The sequence below is a fragment of the Taudactylus pleione genome, unplaced genomic scaffold, assembly GCF_031769625.1.
Source record: "Taudactylus pleione unplaced genomic scaffold, aTauple2 ptg000114l, whole genome shotgun sequence".
Lineage (NCBI taxonomy): Eukaryota > Metazoa > Chordata > Amphibia > Anura > Myobatrachidae > Taudactylus > Taudactylus pleione.
In genome coordinates, this window is record NW_028284516.1 from 3,927,692 (window position 1) to 3,950,128 (window position 22,437).

The 22,437-nt window shown below is 44.0% G+C and overlaps 1 protein-coding gene across 2 annotated transcripts in view; it reads left to right on the forward strand.

Moving 5' to 3' along the window:
• Nucleotides 1-22,437, forward strand: part of RUNX1T1 (RUNX1 partner transcriptional co-repressor 1) — a 151,613-nt gene that overhangs the window by 18,532 nt on the left and 110,644 nt on the right. Inside the window, exon 1 of one of the 2 annotated variants that reach the window (XM_088471385.1) lies at nucleotides 21,852-21,940. The exons of the other annotated variant lie outside the window; for it this stretch is intronic. Within the exon in view, the coding sequence (XP_088327511.1) occupies nucleotides 21,910-21,940 (31 nt within the window). The 5' untranslated portion in view covers nucleotides 21,852-21,909. Of the gene's footprint in view, nucleotides 1-21,851; nucleotides 21,941-22,437 lie in introns of those variants that run through there. 2 annotated transcript variants of the gene reach the window in all.

Here is a 22,437-nt window from a genome sequence, read left to right on the forward strand (position 1 = left end):
TACGAAAACATCATATATTCGGAGCTTGACTGAAGGAGCATTCGCTATTTCAGATGGCGAATGCTCCCTGCATCACAACCCGCTCCTTCCCTATGGGAAGAAGGTCCGGGTTGCTAAGAGGGATCCTTTCAGATCCCACTGCCTCTGTCCGGCTCCTTCCGCCGGACGTCGGGCTTTTGTGCGCATGCGTGACCTGTAGGTCGCACATGTCCACTCCCGTCACTGCTCCGACAGGAGCAGTGAAAGGATTCACTGCTTTGAAGCCGCATGTCGGGGCAGCTGATTTCGCATCAGCTGTCACCGCGCCAGAGCAAAGATGATTTGCTCCGGCAGCCACGGCGAGTTAAGATGTTATCGGGGTCTGTTCGACCATGGGAGCGCCAGGTCATACTTAGAAATGCTCCAGAGTTTTGACTATAAAAATTAGAATTAAAATTTAAAGAAATTATTATAAATATCTTCTTTGTATTAATCTAATCATTTTTATAGTCAAAACTCTGGTGTAAAGAGTGTATGGCAGGTGAGGCGCTGCCTCCCCGTCTACCTTTTCCGCACATTCCTGATTAAAATACACCCAATATCCAACACTATATACTGATGCACCTTTGTATAATGCCCACATGAAACCTCGTCCAATTGCGTCACTCCCTGCGGTGACACCTGGTGTGGGGAGGGATGCCATGCAAGCGGCACTGCCGCTCGCCGCCGAAAAGGGGCAGTGGCCTCGGGTAGGGGGTGTGTTATCGGGGAAGGGGGCGTGGCCTCATGGCCCGAACCTCCCTGGCCTGGTGGTGGGGGGTGCGGGCAGTGCCGGCTCCCTCACTGTGACAGGAGCCGAGTACTGCACTTAATGCTATAGTGCAGCACCCGGCTTCTGTCACTGAGGGGGAGCCTGCACCTTGGTGTCACCGCTTGACGGGTGAAACACGAGTGCGGCCTGCACCCTCCGCACCCCCTTGTGACGCCACAGCCCTCGGTTTCATATGTGTATGTGTAAATATGGCTCTGATACCAACCAGTGCCTCCCCGCATGTCACGGGGGAGCGCACATATTGAGCGTTCACACTGAGCGATGTAGGCAATTTGTTGTTATGAAACGGCAAATCAGCCGGACATTGCTCCACTGTGTACCCAGCTTTACTTAACTGCTTCATGGGATAGTGCACTTGCCAGGGAGTCAGGGGTAAGGTTTGTCCTAAAGTGGAGAACCTCTTAAATGGTCCATTCACACCCATTCTGATTTCTCTGTTTTGATTTTTCAGTACTAAGTAAAGAGCATTCGTCATATTTTCCATTTCATGTTTATCTTTAAAACCTTTAAATCCTAAATGTTCATATGCCAAAGATGACGTATATTAGTGACTTTTAACCACAGTGAGGATAGAAGCCACCTGCAGATCATTCACTTCACCTGGACTCTCTGCCTGGGAGCCTGCCATGCAGCTGGTTAATCTATTGTGTCTTTATGCGTGAGTGTATGTGTGTGTATGTGTGTGTGCGTGTGTCTGTGTGTGTCGGTGCATTTATGAGAGCCTGCGAGAACGGCTCTCGGCTTGTTATTACTACCATATGACCTGAATAGCCAAGAATGCTACATGCATAGAGAACATAACCATCTAGGCTCTCTGTTTAGCTATCAAATGGTAAGCCAGGAGCCTTGTACAGCTAATGAGACAGCTGGACTCTTTAATAGTATAGTTTAGTGTTTGTTTGTTGTAGGTCTACCTACTGATTATTACTATATTTAGCTAAACTGACATTCTCTCTAAGCTATCTCATGGCTTTGTACATCTGGGAGAAATTATACTTAGTAACATAAACAGAATTTGGCGACTGGAAAGAGCCTACAGGTCCATCAAGTCTGCCTGTTTTTCGTTGTGTTATGTTTTTGGCGGGAGGGGTTGTTGTGCTTTTAAAATATATGTTTTAAAGCATAGCATTAGCTATATGTTTGTCCCATGCACTTTTGAATTTGCCTAAATAAGCCCCTCCCCCAGTGATGCAATGGTGTGAATCACCACATCATGTACAGGGGTGCCCAACTCTTTCACAAATCCGTGGGACTCCCCATACATTTGGGAGTCTCCTGGACGTTATGTAGTTTAATTCCCGTCGGTCGCGATGCCAGCGCTCACGATGATGGCGCCGGAATCCCGACACCAGTCAGAATCCTGGCACCAGCATCCCTACCTCCGGCATCCTGACGGTAAGTAGAGGGGTTAGTGGGGGGGGGGGCTAGAGTTTGGCACTAGGGGTGGTTAGGGTTAGGCACTAGCAGGGGCGCAGAAAGGGGGGGAGCGGGTACAGATTAAAAATAAATATATAAAAAATAAAACTTATACTTTAATATTTTGACACATCGAAAAAAAAATGTTTTATTCATAGAATAAAGCATCTTTCTATCAGTTACTTCTGATATCGCGATCCTGCTATTCTTGTTAAATAGGCTTATGGAGGCTATTGCCAGTGGTACTCAGTGGCAACACTATGGGTGATGATACCCAGTGTGGTAACTAAGTACTTCTCATGTTTGCCAAAAGGACATGTGACCTCATGCCCACGAGGCCACGCCCCCGATATGTGACATTTTGGGGGCATGACTGCATGTTACACCCCTGTTCTCGTAATTCTGGGGGTTAGCCCAGCGCTCCAGGAGCACAGTGGATAAAGTACGCATGCGATTTTCATCCATTACCATCTAAGGGAGTGACACCAAAATAGCAGAGCAGCTGAAATTTTGAGAGCTATGCCCTTGCATGGTGTCACCCGATGTGGCCCAGAGTGACGCCACTGGTGGTACCCTCTCTGTGTTTTCACCAGCCATAGTCCCCTGTCCTTTGACATTATCATTCTATACTTTTATCACCATTTGTTCTATATTCCGCTTATGGAGCTTTGTTGACCAGGGTCAGAGGCGCTCGCTATTTGCGAGCGCTTGCTCTGAATCAGGACGGATTTTTTTTTTAAATCCGCCTCCAGGCCGCTCGCATAGCTGTGGGTGATCACCCACAGCTTGTGCAGGCAGCCTGGCGATGTTCGCGATTATCGCGACCATCGGGCTTGCGATGAGATCCTTGTGGTAGGGTCTCGTCCACCGCAAGCCCCAGTGAACTTCCTGCTCTAATAGAGCAGGAAGTTCACTACAGACATCACTTGTGATGTCAGTAGGGTCGCCCACAAACGGCAGGCGTTCCTTCGGGAACTCCTCCATTTGTGCTGCCACCCCCCCCGACCCGCCTACAAAACGGGGCGAGCTGTCGATCAACATCAACAGCCGCCCCGTTTTGCTGCGAGCCCCAAGCGAGTGAAGTTCTCACTCGCTCTGGGCTCACGCGTGCTCACTGCTCGACCCGCTTGTGAGCGCTATGTGCTGGCGAGCGGGGCTGAATCAGGCCCCATGTCCATTATTTTACATTTAGATGTTTTACATTTTAAAATTAAATTCCACACTTTAGTCCATTCTTGTATATTCTCTAATATACTGTGCAATCAATAACATTGAGATAGAATCTCACTTGTATGTACTAATGCGTACAGCTGCACATTTATGTGAGATTACAAGCTGCATATGGAGTGGTCGTCCAATTCTGTCCTGACGTTCAAATTTATCCATAAAATGAAATTTAATAGTATAATTAAAGGCAGCATATCGTAAATATGCCCCTCAAAAATTCTAAATAAATACTTGTATTCATTGTACCAGTCAGCACATTTTAAACAAAGCATCTTTTGGAAGCAAAAAAACATTTTAGTTTACAAAACTAGCCAGCGGAACATATTTGTAAACATATTTAATATAAAGACGTGTTCTTCATTTTAAGTTAAGAAAACCATTAAGTTTTGACTGCTTAAACTGTTACTGATACAGTTTACTTTTCATAAAAAGGGGCCTAGAAAAACAGGATAGTTGTATTAAAGTGCTAATTTGATATAAGACGCAGCATATCTGGATAAATTAATACCAAATGTTGGCCATATGCCATGGGAAATATGTTTGGAACATGCAGGAATTCTGTAATGGGTAATGGCAATTGATTTCTTATGGGGTCGATTCATATAGTCATACTGTTTGCATCCTGTTACATTTTGAATAATAAAGAGATATCAAAATGATTTGCCAAAAGTGTATAAAACTTTTCCTTATTGCAGCTGAATTCTGTCCAGCGTTTACAGAGTGCAGAATGGAAGTGGTGTTATTCGGGGGGAGAGGGAAGAGGGGAGATGAAAGAACCACAGAATACGAAAGTGGACTGGAATTAAACAGAAACCTCAAATTATTGCATTCTTTTGAAAAAGGAATACATTTCGCATATGGTTAAGATTGATAAAAAAAAAAAAACTAAAAAAAATTGTGTTCCAGCGATTACATTCCCATCTGTGATTAAGGCTCCCCGTCTACATCTGGTTTTTACATTATATTGCTGTAACAAAAATCCTTTATAAGGCAGGGTTCACTCTGTATTTTATATTAGTTGCAGACCCAACTACTGCACGGATTTCGAGTTTTGACATGTGTTGCTCATTACTTCATACCATTGAGAAAAAGTAATATTTGTTTGTGGAGGTATGTTTCTCACAATTTCCATAGCAATGCGAGATGTTTTTGGATTATTTTTTTTTTTAATCTTTTTACTGTAGTCTTTGAAACTTATAGATTGCTTATGACATAGTTTTCGGATGAGTTACGGCTCAGTGGTCTATCACATGTCATTTTGGGGTGAAGGTAATGCAGAAACAAGTAGGGCTTTGTAAAAGGGACATGACAACTTCAACATATGTTTGTTGCAGAAATGGAGTCCCCCTGTGAAATAAATGGAAAAACACCTATCGTTTGTCATGTTTAAAAGAAATTCGTTACAGTATTTAAAAAAAAATAAAAAATCCTACTAATTTACCAAATTGGTATAAAATTGGTAAAAAATCTACAAAAAAAGTGATGTCAAAATATGTAAAATCTCCAATAAATAATATCTGTATAAAAGTGCGAGTTCTGGGGGTCTGTGGATACCATGAGAAATTTTAGCCCCTGGTGCAGAGAAAAGTGACCTCACATACATGAAAGTGAGATCAATTGTCCAACATAATTATTTGTTCTCCTGGATCAAAACCATTAGGATTTTGAACACAAATATTTGCAGCAGTTAGCCAATTTGGTTGAAAATCAAGCCAAAATGTGTCACCAGCATTAGTCAACTGGAACTATATGGACAGATTGGCAAATGTGAAATCTTGCATTGGGCATATTAATTCATAATTATCATGTCTCACTGAGGTGTGCAAAGTTAACAATATGGCTTCTTAAAACACAACACCAAGCGAGCAGGAGGAACTGTGAGAGTCATGGACAGATGGTGACTGGAGGACCTCAAGTTTATGTCAAAGGATGGCATAGTAAAAGACTGAGGAAAGACAGTAAAGGCACACTAGACGAGGAGACGGGAGCGCGCATCGTCAGCGACATAACGGATACACACTGGCTGATGTACCCAATATGTAGTCCGATCCTCTACAATAGTGATTGAGCAGTCATGCCCCGCCTCTGTCCCGCCCTTAAATCCTCGTCACGACCCCCTCCTGTGCATATCCAGCTGCCTCCACCCTGAAAAAGTATGGCTTACACTGGGTCTGGTTCTGAAGTGGGTTTTCCGGATGAATCCAGCAGATTTGAGCATAGAGCGCATGCACGGTAGGAAGAATGCAGCGAATTGGCTGGATCAGGCACATGCACATGGACGGAGAATGCAAATGCTGATTGATCAGAAGTCTGTTTCCATAATATGTGCATTTCTGGGCTGTGATTGGGCAGCGACCAGGCGGACGCACAGATTGTTCAGTCTAGTGGGAGTGTCATGGGCGGGTAAGCCAACTTCCATAACGCGCAGACGGAGATGGGACTCCTGTTTCAGATAGACCTTTGGCACCCAGCATGGTGGGGTGGCATATCCAGGTACTAATGGATGTCCAGCATGCACGGGCGGATTCTCGCATTAGAATAAACAAGTATGTAGGCTGTCGCAACTGTACGGAAAAGCAGCCGCAGATCCGTCCTACTCAGAATCAGCCATATTATGGCAAATGGAGAATGAAAAATTAAAACAAGTGTAAGTTGCCTTTTAAATACACTTTGCTTAAAGTGCAACTGGCACCACCTACCCTCTGTAAGTAGAGACAGTCATATTGGAAACTGACCTAATTTTCATAAGAATGCAAACTAATTACTAGAATCCATAGGCGTGTGCACAGGGATGGGGGGGTAGGGGGTAGCCTAATGTTGTGCACCTTCCATACGCAGGGCCAGCAGTTGAATCATAGTCTGACGAGCATGTCCACCCCCCAGCACTCTGATCAGTGGGCACTATGAGTCACGGTATGACATCACAACGTCACATCAGGGCTGAGAATATAGAGAGAGGAGAAGCACTGCCGTCCTCCACTCTCTGAGTCTGGGAGGAGGGCACTGTTGCAAAGAGGACGCTAACTTGGGAGGCAGACAGTGACTGATAGACAGCTGCAGGGAGAGACTTTTGGGCATATATTTGGCTATTTTAAGAATAATAACTAATAACAAGCTACCAATATACATAAAAATATTAAACTGTTTTTTTTCTTTATATGACCTTTTTTCTGTGAAAAATATTGTTTATTCAGGTTTAGTCTCCCATATTCACAATGATTGGGACCAGGGGTATTTTGGATATCGGTATATTCTGTATTTTGGAATATTTGCATACCATAATGAAATATCTTGGGAACGGGACCCAAATCCAAAAACAGAATGCATTTATGTTTTATATACACCTTATAAACTGCAGGTCATTTTATACAATATTTAAAATAATTTTGTGGCTCAAACAAAGTTTGTGTACATACATGAAATTCATTAATGTTTCATATACATATACAGTTTCATATACAGTACACCTTATACACACAGCCTGAAGGTAAGTTTATACAATATTTTTAATAATTTTGTGCCTTAAACAAAGTTTGTCTACATTGAACCATCACATGCTAAGAAAATTCCGTATCTCAGAATATTTGGATATGGGAGACTCAACCTGTATTGTAATATACTCTTATACAAATTGCATATGACTATAATAACTAAGTTTGCTATCCTGGGCTAACTTGATTAATAAAAAAAAATTAGCTTTCACAAAATGTGTTATTTATTTTATATTATTATAATTTAGTAAGAAATTGTATCTATTGTTTAATACATGCTTGCCAACAAGTGAGGGTGCGGCATAGGTTGGTGGTGTAGGGGACGCCAGGTCAGCTCAGCTGGGGAAAGTGAGGGGCATGGTACGGCATAGGTTGGTGGTGTAGGGGACGCCAGGTCAGCTCAACGGGGGAAAGTGAGGGGGCATGGTACGGCATAGGTTGGTGGTGTAGGGTCGCCAGGTCAGCTCAGTGGGGGAAAGTGACGGGGCATGGTGCGGCATAGGTTGGTGGTGTAGGGGACGCCAGGTCAGCTCAGCTGAGGAAAGTGAGGAGGCATGGTACGGCATAGGTTGGTGGTGTAGGGGACGCCAGGTCAGCTCAGCTGGGGAAAGTGAGGGGGCATGGTACGGCATAGGTTGGTGGTGTAGGGGACGCCAGGTCATCTCAGCTGCGGAAAGTGAGGGTGCATGGTACGGCATAGGTTGGTGGTGCAGGGAGCGTGCTGACATGATGTGCCGTTATGGCTTCTTCAGTTTGACAGATTTAAAAGATTTTCAAACACACGGCAATAACAATACACAAAACCGTTGCTTGTGAAAGGGACTGATCCTACACCGGCTTGTGAAAGGGACTGATCCTACGCACGGTTTGTGAAAGGGACTGATCCTACGCACGGCTTGTGAAAGGGACTGATCCTACGCACGGCTTGTGAAAGGGACTGATCCTACGCACGGTTTGTGAAAGGGACTGATCCTACGCACGGCTTGTGAAAGGGACTGATCCTACGCACGGCTTGTGAAATTGACTGATCCTACGCACGGCTTGTGAAAGGGACTGATCCTACGCACGGCTTGTGAAAGGGACTGATCCTACGCAGGGCTTGTGAAAGGGACTGATCCTACGCACGGCTTGTGAAAGGGACTGATCCTACGCAGGGCTTGTGAAAGGGACTGATCCTACGCACGGCTTGTGAAAGGGACTGATCCTACGCACGGCTTGTGAAAGGGACTGATCCTACGCACGGCTTGTGAAAGGGACTGATCCTACGCACGGCTTGTGAAAGGGACTGATCCTATGCACGGCTTGTGAAAGGGACTGATCCTAAGCACGGCTTGTGAAAGGGACTGATCCAACGCACGGCTTGTGAAAGGGACTGATCCTAAGCACGGCTTGTGAAAGGAACTGATCCTGGCGTTTTTTTGGTCTGGACAAAAACATTGTGTGTGAAACTAGCCTACCTCCATAAGCATAAAGCAGTTAACATCATCTTCAGATTGCATTAACCAACCTAAAATAGTGTTAGACACACCCAATAGACGGTGCTAGACACATCCGATAGGCAGTGCTAGATATGCCCTTCAGTCAGTGCACGCCCTAATATAATGTGCTGTGCATTCCTGTGGTAGAATCGTGCATATAGTGGAGGCAGCCATATTGGAGGTTCAACTAATCAAATAATGAGGAGGCGGTCCTAGTGAATTGATAGGCTGAGCAGTGGGAAAATGGGATAACACAAGTACCAGCAGACTGATACTTTTAGATTATGGACAGGTAGGGGTATATTTACTTAGGTGCAGGTTTATAGAAGTGGAGATGTTGCCCATAGCAACCAATCAGATTCTAGCTATTATCTTAGAAGGGGCTAGATAAATGGTAAGTAGAATCTGTTTGGTTGCTAGGGGCAACACTTCCACTTCTATAAGCCCGCACTTTAGTAAATATACACTGTAGTGTTTTGGTGAATTGTTTTGATAGTTTTCTCATGTATGTTTGTAAACAGTTGAAAGATAAGAAAAAGTGCATTCAACGGTTTTTCTTTGGGATACAGGATCCTCAATCCGCATTTCGCTTAACCGTTTGATAACTCTACACATTATCTTCATTACTGTCAAAATATTTAGCATTTAAAAATCTCAACTCAGTGTTGTTTCTTAAATTCAGTAAATAGTTTTTTTTTTTTAATGGATACATGATTAATTGTCCAAAGATATAGGGCCTAGGAAAGTATAAAGAAACCTATAAGAAAAGATACAATCACATTTAAACAGCCATTTTCCATCTTAATTAGATTTGCCTTAATTTACAAGTCATGCTCATGACGGACAGTTTGTAGTGTTGAATCCATTACTCGGGTCAATACCATTGCACGTATTGATTGTTATTTAGGTTTTGATTAAATGTAGCTGAAGAATCAATCAGATTGTAACATTATTAACATTGTATTAGCTTGATACAGGTTGAGTCTCCCATATCCAAATATTCCGAAATACGGAATATTCCGAATTACGGAATATTTTTGGTATGACTGAGAATGTGAAACCTTTGCTTTCTGATGGTTCAATGTACACAAACTTGTTTTAAAGCACAATTTCATTAAAATACAGTATACAATAACCTTCAGGCTGTGTGTATAAGGTGTATATGAAACATAAATTAATTTCATGTATGTACACAAACTTTTTTTGATGCTCAAAATTATAAAAAATAGCTGCAGGCTGTGTGTATAAGGTGTATATAGAACATAAATGCATTCTGTGTTTAGTTTTGGGTCCAATACCCAAGATATTTCATTATAGTATGCAAATATTCCAAAATACGGAATAATCCGATATCCAAAATACCCCTGGTCCCGAGCATTTTGGATATGGGAGACTCAACCTGTACCAGCATTCAGCAAGCAATATCTTAATTCTGATTACCAGGGAGGAATACGATGGCCATACCCACTGCAGTATTTGCATTAATATCCAGCAACTGGCTCGATATTGGGAGGTGATAAGGACTCCCATGTTTGACAATAATACAATTAAAATCGATCAGAACATTAACGGACGTGTAAGTGTGTTTGGGAGATGTCCACAGATGACCTCTAATGTTCTCTGGTGGCCTGTTCCAGCCACAGTAATGGGCCCAATAATGTCCGTCTGCTCAGCGTGAAATGCTGAATTGGTGGATCTCTGACAATTTGGAAACTTGTAAGTTGGTCTGTAAGCGCAGAGCGTCAGGTTCGGACCGTGTTCTCCTATTAAAAATACAGAGAATACACTAAGACATTTTTTAAGTACTAAAACCACTTTAAAAATATTAAGAATGCAGCTTGGCCAGACATCCCTCTGAAGTCCATATGGACAAGAAATTTAGGTTTCACTTTCCATGGGTGTTATGGTAATTAAGTCACTGTCTGTTTCTGCAATTGTACTTCCCAGAACAGTAAGTTAAGTATTCCTTGGGCCTACTGCAAAATGTGAAAATGGCTGGGCCATGAATATGACTTTGGTGCTTTGTTTATTCTGACCTATTATGGCAGTTTTTTTTTCAAAACATATATGTTTCTATGCCATTAATATTTGCTGAAAGATTGAGGGGGAGATGTACCGTACCAAGCCCATAGCAGCCAATCAACATCTAGCTATCATTTATCGAGTACATTCTATAATATGGTTGCTAGAAGCTAATTTGTTTCTATAGATGACTTATTTACTTTTCCTCTTTAGAAGGTTTGAAACATCTCCCCTATAGTCTCTAATCTTTTGCATCATTTAATCCAAAAAGTGCCAACCAATCAGCTTCTTCTATCTGTCACTTTTCAAACACAGGGGTTTATGTACTAAGCAGTGTTAGGAGACAGAGGGCCTGATTCAGACCCGCTCGCGAGCGCTCGCAAGTGGGTCGATGGTGCCCAAGTGCGCATGCGCACAATGGAGGCGGCTTCGTCGTGCGCATATGCGAGACCCGAATAACGACGGCCAAGCCGTCGTTAAGGGTCTCGCACCAAAGGGGGCGTGCTGTCGATGGTGATTGACAGCACGCCCCCTTTGGTAGGCATGCCGGGGGCGTGGCTGCCCAGACGGAGGCGTTCCCACGGGATTATTAGATTAATCGAGTACATTGAAAGGCATCAGAACTGCTCGCAGTGCTTGTGGTAGGTTTTTCTTACCGCTATCACTGCGAGTAGTTCAGGCTAAAAGACAACCAAGTGACGTGGTCGATGACGCTCCTTTACTAATTATGCACTCCCATTAAACACCCTTTTGAACGTTTGGCACGCCTGCATTCGGATCTCCACACCCCCGTTTTCAAGCACCTTCCCCTGTTACCACCCACAAACGGTACATTCTGTCAATCACGTTAGCAGCCCCTCGCTGTTTTGCGAGCGCACGATTTCAGACCGCAATGACTGTTTTGCGCATGCGCATTACGACCCACACGCATGCGCAGTTGTGCGAACATCGCTCGGAGCAAACAAGCGGCCGCTTGCGAACGGCTCTGAATCAGGCCCTCTGTCTCTTATCACTGCTTAGTACATAGGGGGTCATTCAGACCCGCTCGTGAGCGGCAGTACGCTCACAAGCGGGTCGATGTTCCCCCACTGCGCATGCGGGCCGGGGGCGTGCCTGCCAGACGGAGGCGTTCCCATGGGAACGCCTACCGTCTGAAGCCGGCCCCACTGACTAGTGATGTCAGTGGGAGTGATTTTGGCTCTGATGATTTTGGCATCATCATGGACGCTCGCCATAGCTGTGGGTGGTCACCCACAGCTATACGAGCGTCCGGGAGGACGCTCCATTTTCATGGAGGAGGGCCCTGATTCAGAGAGAGCGCTCTGGTCAGAGCGTTCAGCTCTGAATCAGGCCCATAGACCCCACAGTCTGTAAAATGACAGAAGCGGTTTGGTTAGTTCTCTCCAAGGTTTGATAAATCTCCCCCTGATCTTAAAATGGAGAATCCGTATGAATTCTCTTAGGGATGGCCATTGGTAGTCTAATCATCGATGGTCACTATCGACGGTACAATCGGTAATTATCGTTGATGGCACAAAACCATCTACAGTGAACAATCAATGGTTTGCACCTCTCCGCCACTGGTGCTGGAGGGCATGACGGGCTCGTAGGGTGGGGCTTAGTGGGCCACCTGGAGGCGGGGCTAAGATCCATGCGACAAGAAAAAGAAAAAAAAACTTTGGTTCCCAGTCTGCCATCCATGGAGGAGAACCATTCAATCTCCGCCAGCGATGGCAAAACAATCAACCATTGGTCGGTAACCATCGAAGGTTGTTAACTATCAATGGTTAGGCTACATAGCAGTCTGTGCCCAGGGCACACAGTGACATTGGTTTGAGAGGTGGGTGAATAGGATAGGCTACATAGCAGTCTGTGCCCGGGGAACACAGTGACATTGGTGTGAGTGGTGGGTGAATAGGAGAGGCTACATAGCAGTCTGTGCACAGGGCACACAGTGACATTGGTGTGAGTGGTGGGTGAATAGGATAGGCTACATAGCAGTCTGTGCACAGGGCACACGGTGACATTGGTGTGAGTGGTGGGTGAATAGGAAAGGCTACATAGCAGTCTGTGCACAGGGCACACGGTGACATTGGTGTGAGTGGTGGGTGAATAGGATAGGCTACATAGCAGTCTGTGCACAGGGCACACGGTGACATTGGTGTGAGTGGTGGGTGAATAGGAGAGGTTACATAGCAGTCTGTGCACAGGGCACACGGTGACATTGGTGTGAGAGGTGGGTGAATAGGAGAGGTTACATAGCAGTCTGTGCACAGGGCACACGGTGACATTGGTGTGAGTGGTGGGTGAATAGTATAGGCTATATAGCAGTCTGTGCACAGGGCACACGGTGACATTGGTGTGAGTGGTGGGTGAATAGGAAAGGCTACATAGCAGTCTGTGCACAGGGCACACGGTGACATTGGTGTGAGTGGTGGTGAATAGGATAGGCTACATAGCAGTCTGTGCACAGGGCACACGGTGACATTGGTGTGAGTGGTGGGTGAATAGGATAGGCTACATAGCAGTCTGTGCACAGGGCACACAGTGACATTGGTGTGAGTGGTGGGTGAATATACATAGCAGTCTGTGCACAGGGCACACAGTGACATTGGTGTGAGTGGTGGGTGAATAGGATACATAGCAGTCTGTGCACAGGGCACACAGTGACATTGGTGTGAGTGGTGGGTGAATAGGATACATAGCAGTCTGTGCACATGGCACACAGTGACATTGGTGTGAGTGGTGGGTGAATAGGATACATAGCAGTCTGTGCACAGGGCACACAGTGACATTGGTGTGAGTGGTGGGTGAAGGTGCTGCTGCCACCAATCTGTATAGCGCTGCTGGTCACTCCCGCGACAGGACACCTATTCCAAGCAATACAACTAGCATGCCTCAAATTAAAAAAAAATGTTGCAGAAGCGATTTAATCGTGGGCGATGCCGCGGGCAACAGCTAGTAATACATCAATAAAACAAAAAATTAAAAATCATCGTCTTCCAGTATTTTAGCGTTTCTACTTAGAAGAAAGTCTGAATTTCCTGATTCAAATGTTACCTATTCAGAGACTATCTGATTTATCTCTTTTTTCCCTTGGATGTAGTACTGGGTCCTCGGCAGTATTAGTGCGCTGTGCCCCCACACAGAGCTCTGAGAATAATGTAACTGCGCTGGCTGATCCCAGGTCAGTATGATGCGTGAAATCAATTTATTTGAATCTCTTTGCCTCTATAGGAATTTGGCTGTTTGCCAGTTGTTTTCATTTAATGTCCTTTGTGTTGAACACAGACAAGCAGGATTGCCTTTGTGTTCTGTTTTTTTCCTCCGCTCTCCGTTGCTTGCTGACTATTTTGCGACCATATTATACTCAATGATCTCTGAGATGTAAAGGGAATGGATTTTTGTATTACTGTGAAAGATTAGGATGAAATTAAATTGAAAATGAATACATGTACAAACTATTAGCCAATTTACAATTCACAAATCATTCGACTGTCTTGCTGTGAACAAAAGCTGCATGTGTACATATATGTACAGCTTATATGTATACATTTGTGCTTATGTATAGGCAGATGCATTGGTGATGTGTCTGGTGAGCTGTAAGCTGGTATCGCTGGGCTAGATTTCATCCCATTTAAACATTTTACTATCATTTGGTGGCTGCAACCTCATAATGTGGTGCATTGTGTTGTAGACTATTTTGACTACTGCAGGCTTTTGTGAATAGGTTTGATCCCCCTGGTCATGATATCAATAATATAAATATTAGCTGCTTCAAATGTGAGTATAGGAATACGTATCCCCTACAAATTTGGAGGGGGGGGGGGGGGGAGTTATTGGCAAATTGGCAATGTGTCACCGAGCATCACCAGAACGCTTGGCCGCGAACGTAGCAGCCAGTTATGGTACCCCAGACATTGCAAGTTGTCCTGCGCACTACTACAGGGTGCAAATGAACACACCTCCCCAATCCGTTAGCTCGGGCCAACGTTCAGCTGGGGTCATAAGGCATGAATAAAGTTGATCGCTGTGAGAACTGCACTGTCTGCACCAATGGATGTTTTTTCTAGCGTAGGTCTGACTGGTAGCAACTGTGTCAGGTAACGCACAGCCTGGCATGGTCGCAAATGATGTTACCACGCCAGGCAAGTGGTTATACGCATTTACAATGCATTTTACATAGGGTAATGAGTTTGGTTTTATTCATTTATATACTAGAACTAATTTTTCATGTACTGCATAGGCTGGTAGTAATTTTTAGGGGCCAAATCAATTCCTGCATGTGCTAGCCACTTTTTTACAGGATACGTATCACCGGCTGATGTCTGCTTGCAGCCTATGGAACGACCAGCCTAATCTGCCTACCTTAATGGACAGGTATGTACGTAACGCAAGCTGCCAGCTGATGTCGTTAACTAGGTCCTGATGTTCTACATGACAGAAATCTTGCCAACTCTTCATAGAGAAACTGGCTTAAAATCATAAGTAAGAAAAGAAATAAAAAATAGAGACAGGAATGATGCTCACAGCTTGGAGTGTTTTCCTTGCATGAATTTGACATGCGGTACTTGTGCTAGGCATGCTATCATAACAGGTATTTCTAAATAGGAAAATGAGGAATGTCTTGTGTGACACTGACAGATTTTGCTGCACCGCACAAAGTAATACAGATATGACATACAGGGAAATAGTATTATTAAGCAGCCATAAACATATAACATTACTAGAGCTGTGAAGATCAGAATATTATTGCAAGTTAATTCAGCGTCATCTATAGGACACTGTCAGTGTGTGACTAGCCCAGATCACATGGCTCAGGACCAGCCTGCCCTGCACATTTCCCTGTGTAGTGCTGAAACAGCACGGGTCTCTGTGGGGAATTACAGCTCATAAACAAGGCTGTCTCTGATCATCTCGAGCCATATGGTTGCCCTACACTAAACCCATTTCATATAACCATCCAGCCACACTGGAAAACAGCCCCACTGATTGGAAATGTGCAGCGGATCTGCATAATGTTCACTTTTATATGTGCACCCTGAGGGATTGTGTTTAACCCCCTCTTAACAGTGCTAATCAAGTACATGTGACTGAGTGTGTGTGTGTGTTAGTCCGACCAGCTAACTTTTGTGTAATTTAAATATGCACTTGAGCACTGATGTGGCCTGATTTTAGAATTTAGCACCTATGGGCCTGATTCAGAGCCGCTCGTAAGCGGCCGCTCGTTCGTTCTGACCAATGTTCGCACATCTGCGCATGCGTACGGATTGTAATACGCATGCGCGAACCAGTCAGTGCGGCCGAAAATCGTTTGTTCGCTATATAGCGAATGCCTGCTACTTTGAGTGACAGAAGGAGGCGTATGTGGGTGGTAACAGGGGAAGGTGCTTGAAAACGGGGAGTGGAGAACAGAACGCAGGCGTGCTTAAAGGTCAAAACGGGCGTTTTAAGGGAGTGCATAATTAATACAGCAGCGTCATTGACCACGTCACTTGTTTTTTTTTAACTCAGAACTGCTCGCAAAATAGCGGTTGAAAAAACCAACCACAAGAATGGCGAGCAGTTCATACACTGTACGATGTACTCGATTAATCTAATAAATAGCGGACATGACGTATGGTGCGAGCGGCAAGGGGGCGTTTTTTTCTAAATTACAACCGCAAGTTTTGCTCGCTCGTTCAGACTTAGAGGCATGAACAGACCGCAAAGTGCGAACGGTTCATTTGAATAGCCACCCCTTTTTATAAAACGAACGACCGCAAATAGCGAGCGGCTCTGAATCAGGCCCTATATTTAGCTTTTGGAGTGTAATCCATACTTGCCAACTCTCCCTGATTGTCAGGAAGACTCCCTGAAATCAGAGCAATCTCCCTGACTCCCTGAAGAGTATAGTAATCTCCCTGATTGTACCTTACCCCCATTATGTAGCTGTTATATAAAACAAAAACAGAGATATATACATTCAAATGGGATCATTAGTATAATTTCCCTGCATTGGGTATAAGACACAATGATCCCTATTGATACATGTATTTTCTGAAAAGTATCAGTGTGTTGTCATCAACAAGTAGATCTTACTGACTGCTTTGGGGCTCATTTACATTTGGATGTAAATCAATCCTATGACACGCCTCTCAGATGTAGCAGTACACGCTCATTTTACCGCTGCGCTCATAGCTGTTACTTTCACAATCTCCCTGAAATGCTTTTTAAAAGTAGACAAGTATGGTGTATGTGTGTGTATTTATTTACATATATATATATATATATCGTACTTGATTACCCTCCTGGAAAGGCCAGGAGGTTCCAGAAAATCGGGTGCTGCTCCCCACCACCCAGAAAGGCATACAAGTATCCGCAGTGCCCCCCTGTCCACCTGACGCCACCCACTTCCCCAAGTAAAGTGGGCGGGCCAGGCGGCCAATAACGCGAATCGTGCTGTATTGCATCATGGGAGCCACATTCCCTGCTTTACAATGTCCACAATGCCACGCTCCCCTACGCGGCCTCTCTCCTGGAGGGGGCAGACAGAATGTCAGCAAGTGACACATATGTTTCAATGCATATATATATATATATATATATATATAGTAAAGAGAAGTCTGCAGAATGTCACACGAGAGCTAGTAATACTATATATAATCGTGTGTGTTTTAATTTATGCTAAAGTTAAGTGAAGGCCCCCATAGATCAGCAATTGATTGCAGCAATCTGCAATCGATTGTGTATAAAAATCTTTCCCTTTTTCAATCGATTGTGGCAATTCTGCAATCGATTGAAAAAGGGAAATATTTTTATACACAATCGATTGCAGATTGTATGATTGCTGCAATCAATTGCTGATGTATGGGGGCCTTAACAGTACCATGACGCGTGTGCGGAATGACATGTGTGAGAGGCTGAGAGCCCATCAGCCTGCTTTCCCGGGGCCGGGCTGTGCGGAAGCTGATAGGCAGACCCTTGGAGCCGGGCCCCGGGGTCAGAGCCGTGCACGCTTCCTTCTTACAATCACCCGCAGAGCAGAGCATGCCTGCACAGGGTGTGTATGACCGGGCTGCATCCTGTGCTCAGCCGGGGTTCCTTCCATTCACTCAGCCCATTGTGTGCAGCAGCAGGGCTGGCCCGGGCTCTCTCCCCTATCCCCTCTCAGTGCTGACAGATACAGCTCCTGGCATCTGCCCCACTACAGCCCAGGCTGTGTGACTGTACTGTCTATTACATATGGGAATGGGATATTGGCTATACATGATACTGCTGCACTGGATGTATGCATAGCATAGGAATAGCATGACACGGTTGCTATTACTCTTATCTATATTATGTCATTACACTTTTTCAGTGACTCCATTGACTAGCAAAAGGCAAGTTCTCATAGAGGTACATCACAGTCCATTGCAGACCATGGACAGCTCAGCCCCAAGCTGCTGCAGAATCTCTTTTCAGTACAGTTGATAATAACTAATCTACATTTTAATAGGACATAATATAGATACATATTTGCACTGCTATATTGTACTTTCTTTAGGCACTGCACCTATAATACAGACCAGATCCTGTAATATCACAGGCGTGCCACACTTTAAGGATAAGCTCATTGAAATAAATAATTGCAGGATCTCCTTATTCTCCTTTATTCCACACGAGATCAGTGACATTGCATTAAGGGGAGCTCTACAATCATGGAGCAGGATAAACAGCAGCGCACCTAATGCCTATAGAGTGTGGTTTAACATGATGAAGTCAGGTAAGGTCATTAAAAAAGATCGTCCATTTCTTCCATCTGTCACTCATTATATATATCACATTGTATCTTTGTGATTTATTAAACCACTTGGCTGTTACTGGTGATTCAAATAGTTGCTCATTTGCGCCACCTGGTGGATCTTCAAAGACAACGTTCTAACAATTACAGTCCACAGCATTCCACACATTCCAATTAAAATCATACAGTCAGCACTGAGTGTGCAGTAAGATGACAAGTGACTGGAAGAGATAACGGTGTAAGCACCATCCTGCTCACTGAACCCAGCGGCACGTCTGTGTCTCTTTGTTCCTGGTCACATGAATTGTTATACTGGTATAGATGCTGTGGTTGATGTGAGGGGTCATATAGTTTATTCCTTTTAAAACAGGGTAGTAACTGAGCTATGCACACTTATCACATTAGGTAGTCACCATTCTTTAATTTCTTCTAATATGGAGACATTGTTTTGCATGGTATTTCCTCAGCAGTTTGATATCGTCCACATCTGTGATATACACTAGTAGCACAATTAAGAAGCTGGAATCTATTTTATTTCTTTTTATTTATTGTTTGTATCTGCATTCGTCCTTTTTGGCTTTTTCCTGAATGGTGACACCGTTGCTTTTACTGTCATCATAAGCTTCAGTCATAGCTTTCCATAAAGAGGGATAGCAACAGTACTCAACTTCCCATCTGGAAACAAAATGGAACTAGAGACTTGTTAGAAATAGAAGATGCAAGTTGTGCTCCATTATTTGTGCCCATCGCCCCATAATGGACCTATATGTCTCTAGTCAGACCCGGTACTACAAATCGTGGGGACTTCAGTGGTATGTATGGGCTGTGTAACAGTAAATTCTACTGATTTGGGTGTTCTTCGTCCTACCCACCTGATCGGCCAATAGGACGCCTTATGTAAATCAATGAGGCCAGTCACTATAGGGGCACTGTAAGAGTATGATAATGTTCCCTCACCCTATGGCACATGCTCACCAGTGGCTGGCATGTTAATGCCTTTATAGTGCAGAGCTCTGCCTGTCCACTGTAGCCTTCCCACTCATGTGTATAAGAATGAGACGTGTAAGACAGTATGGCACAGATAGTATGGCGGTGGAGAGATAGAGCACCGCCAAGTGACTTATTAGTGCACCAGTCATGTGTTTTACAGGGAGACCAAAAGGAGGGGACGATACATATTTAACTTATATTACTATCAAATAACCTCAACCCCAAATGTGACAGGTCCACATTAGGACACCGTACTTTGGCCTTGTTACATGCCAGTCTTCATGTGACCTCCATCCCATTAGTGTGCAGTGATGCGAGGCGCACAGTTATATTCAGACACCTTGCATGAAAACATTTAGTACATGTGTGTATCACCTATGGACTAGAATACCCACTCACTTACATTTATAGTATATGCAAATTACACAGCACTCTATATAACTACAATGTTTAGTGGACTTTTCCAACAGCACTGATCCAACACCCTGCTGTTACCAATGACCAAAGGGCTATTTTTATTTCTCTTCCTATGTGGATGAGATTTGGAGACCTTTCATATTTTAATAATAATAATATTAATAATAATGCCATTCACAGTTATACTGAATAACAGTTACAAGCATACAACGTCAAACAAGGTTGTCAAGAACAGCTCTGGAGTCCTGCAATAGCGCCTGCAGTGTGGTGTGGGGTGGGCACTGAGGGGAGGCTGACCAGATGGCAGTCATCATTGTACAGAGCTGCCAGTTTTTGTCCCTGACGATAAGAGGAGGCAAGGATCACTGGAGCATGTGAAATCACCAACTAACTCACCATCAGTCACAACCAAGAGTGGCTGACATTAAAACAATGGCTTTTCAATAAAACGTTAAGAGGCCTTGTGCAATGAATTTAGTTGAATTTAAATACTGCCATCCATTTAGCCGACGAGAATCAAACAGTCTATACCAGTGTGCATGCAGCACAGTCTGTTCAGTTAATACAGCCTTAGAGTAGGGAGGGTGAATAAAGAATTCTATTTTATTGCATAGACTGTTTGCAGTTCATCATCAGGATTCTCAGTCAAGCCACCTGTTCATTGAGCTGATAGAATCATTGAGACATTACTGACATAGCAAGATGGAAGCGTGCGTATATTTGCTAGTAGACCACATGTGTGTATAGGAATAGGAATGACAAGCATTATACCCGTCAAATATTTGCCTTTTGTACCTTTAATACTAAATATATCCCCATTAAGTATAAACAGCTGTGAATTTTATTATTATTATTATTATTATGGAGCAAAGAATTATTTTGGCTCTTCAGTCTTTTAATACTTACAGCTATATATTTATTATTGTATAGGAATACAGGGCCTGATTCATCACGGATGGCACTGCAATCACTTATGCAGATACAATGCCATCGCAGGCCGAGAGATGGGACGTCAGCGTTTGTGGGTGTTGACTGGGTAATGGTCGGAGAAACGCAGGCGCGCCTGTCCATTTGAACGTCGTTGCTTGGGCGTGCATACGTTAGCCACTGCAGCGGCAGACGCAGCTTGTGTACTCACTGCGTGCGACGAGGTTAGCAATTTCCGAGTAAGGTCAGACCTGCTGTAAGTGTGCGTGAGGGGCCGATGTTACTCGATGTTCCCGATGTATATGCAGGACTGCAGGGTATTACGGATGTGAGATAGCGGTAGTGAGCGTCTCTATGCTGGTTGTGTGACGGCTTTGCAATTGCATTCATTAGCATATTTTCGCAACAGACCGTTGTGAATCAGGCCCATAATTAGTATACTTATATTAGGCATGTGGTACACCAGTACAGTAACCATTTAACATAGTAGTGTTCCACAGCTGGAACGATATTAAATGTATTGCACAGAATGTAATTGATTGCTGTACTGATGTGAAACTAGGACAGTCTGCCCATACAGCCGTCCCATTAGGTGGGATTGCCCTATCAGTGGGACACTTTAGGAAAACACTAATAGCCTCCAGCTAGGTGGAAAATTTGAAAACTGAAGAAAACCATCCACAGATTTGAATGTGAAAGCTTTGCCGTTCCACTAGCTCTATGGGCTTAGCAGAGACCCGTCTCTAATGTGCCAGCCACAATTTGTAGCCACTGGTCTGAGAGTTAACATGGGGGAGAATGTGGACATTAGCGAGCCCGCCCATCCAAGCTGGTTTGTCACTAACTCATGAAACCTTCCTTAGGACGAGGGTCTATTTAGCGTTTATCAATGCTCCATGGCTGATCATTGAGTGCTGCCTCTTCATTCAGTTTATCAAGTCTTGCACACAGAGAGCTAAGAGGGTAGGGGGATAAAAAGCCTTATTCAGCTTTGTTAAAGCCAACAAGAAGTAAAATCTGCCATTTGAACCCTTTCTTGGCCTGTTAATGCGGCCCGGCTTAGAAAAGCCCCTTTATTTGGTGGTTTAGAATATCTGAAACTATTAATTCTCTCCAGTTGAATAGCTGGTGGCAGACAAGAGCAGATGGGGTAGGGGTGTGTATTTGGCCTGGTATATTGCTTTCAATTAGGATCAATCAGGTGTCAGCTCCTTTTGAATGAACTCACTTAATACCCACTGTGTGAGTCATGAATTCACCATGCGTCACATCAGAGGAGCTTATAAGTAGAACTTAGCAGTAGCCAAAGCACAGGCACCAGATCCTCCCTGACTCCTGGCTACTGCTGTCCTCCCTGCCTCCCAGATGCATTTTTATAGCATCTTGTACCATGCTGGTAAGTCCCGTTCTTCACTATAGCAGCCCTGTCCGGTATAATATGTATATTAGTATCAGCTGAGCACTTGGCTGGTGTCTGGGAAAGAAGCTAATGATGCTCTTAAGATGTATATCAAAAACTCTCTTGGCACCTTCCATTTACGCAGTTCTATTATCCATTGTGTTTTGCCTGAACTACAAATCTCTCATTGCATCCTGATTATTAGCTATGCTTCTTAACGCCCTCGCTATAAATACATTTTTTAAATGATGCAAAGTGTTATTGTAGCTGTGTTAAATAAAAAATGAAGAAGGAAAAAAACAAAACAAAAAAAAACATATCAAGGAATATGAGTTCAGGGAGAGCTGCCAAAATGCTTGAAGTCTGCAACTATTAAATAATGAGGAAGAGGGAAAATAAAAAGTGGGATTGCAGCTGGCTGCTGACGGAGAGAGAAAAAAAAACATGAAGTATTCTCAGATGCTCAGGCATTCTGTCAAACCCTGTTTCTACAA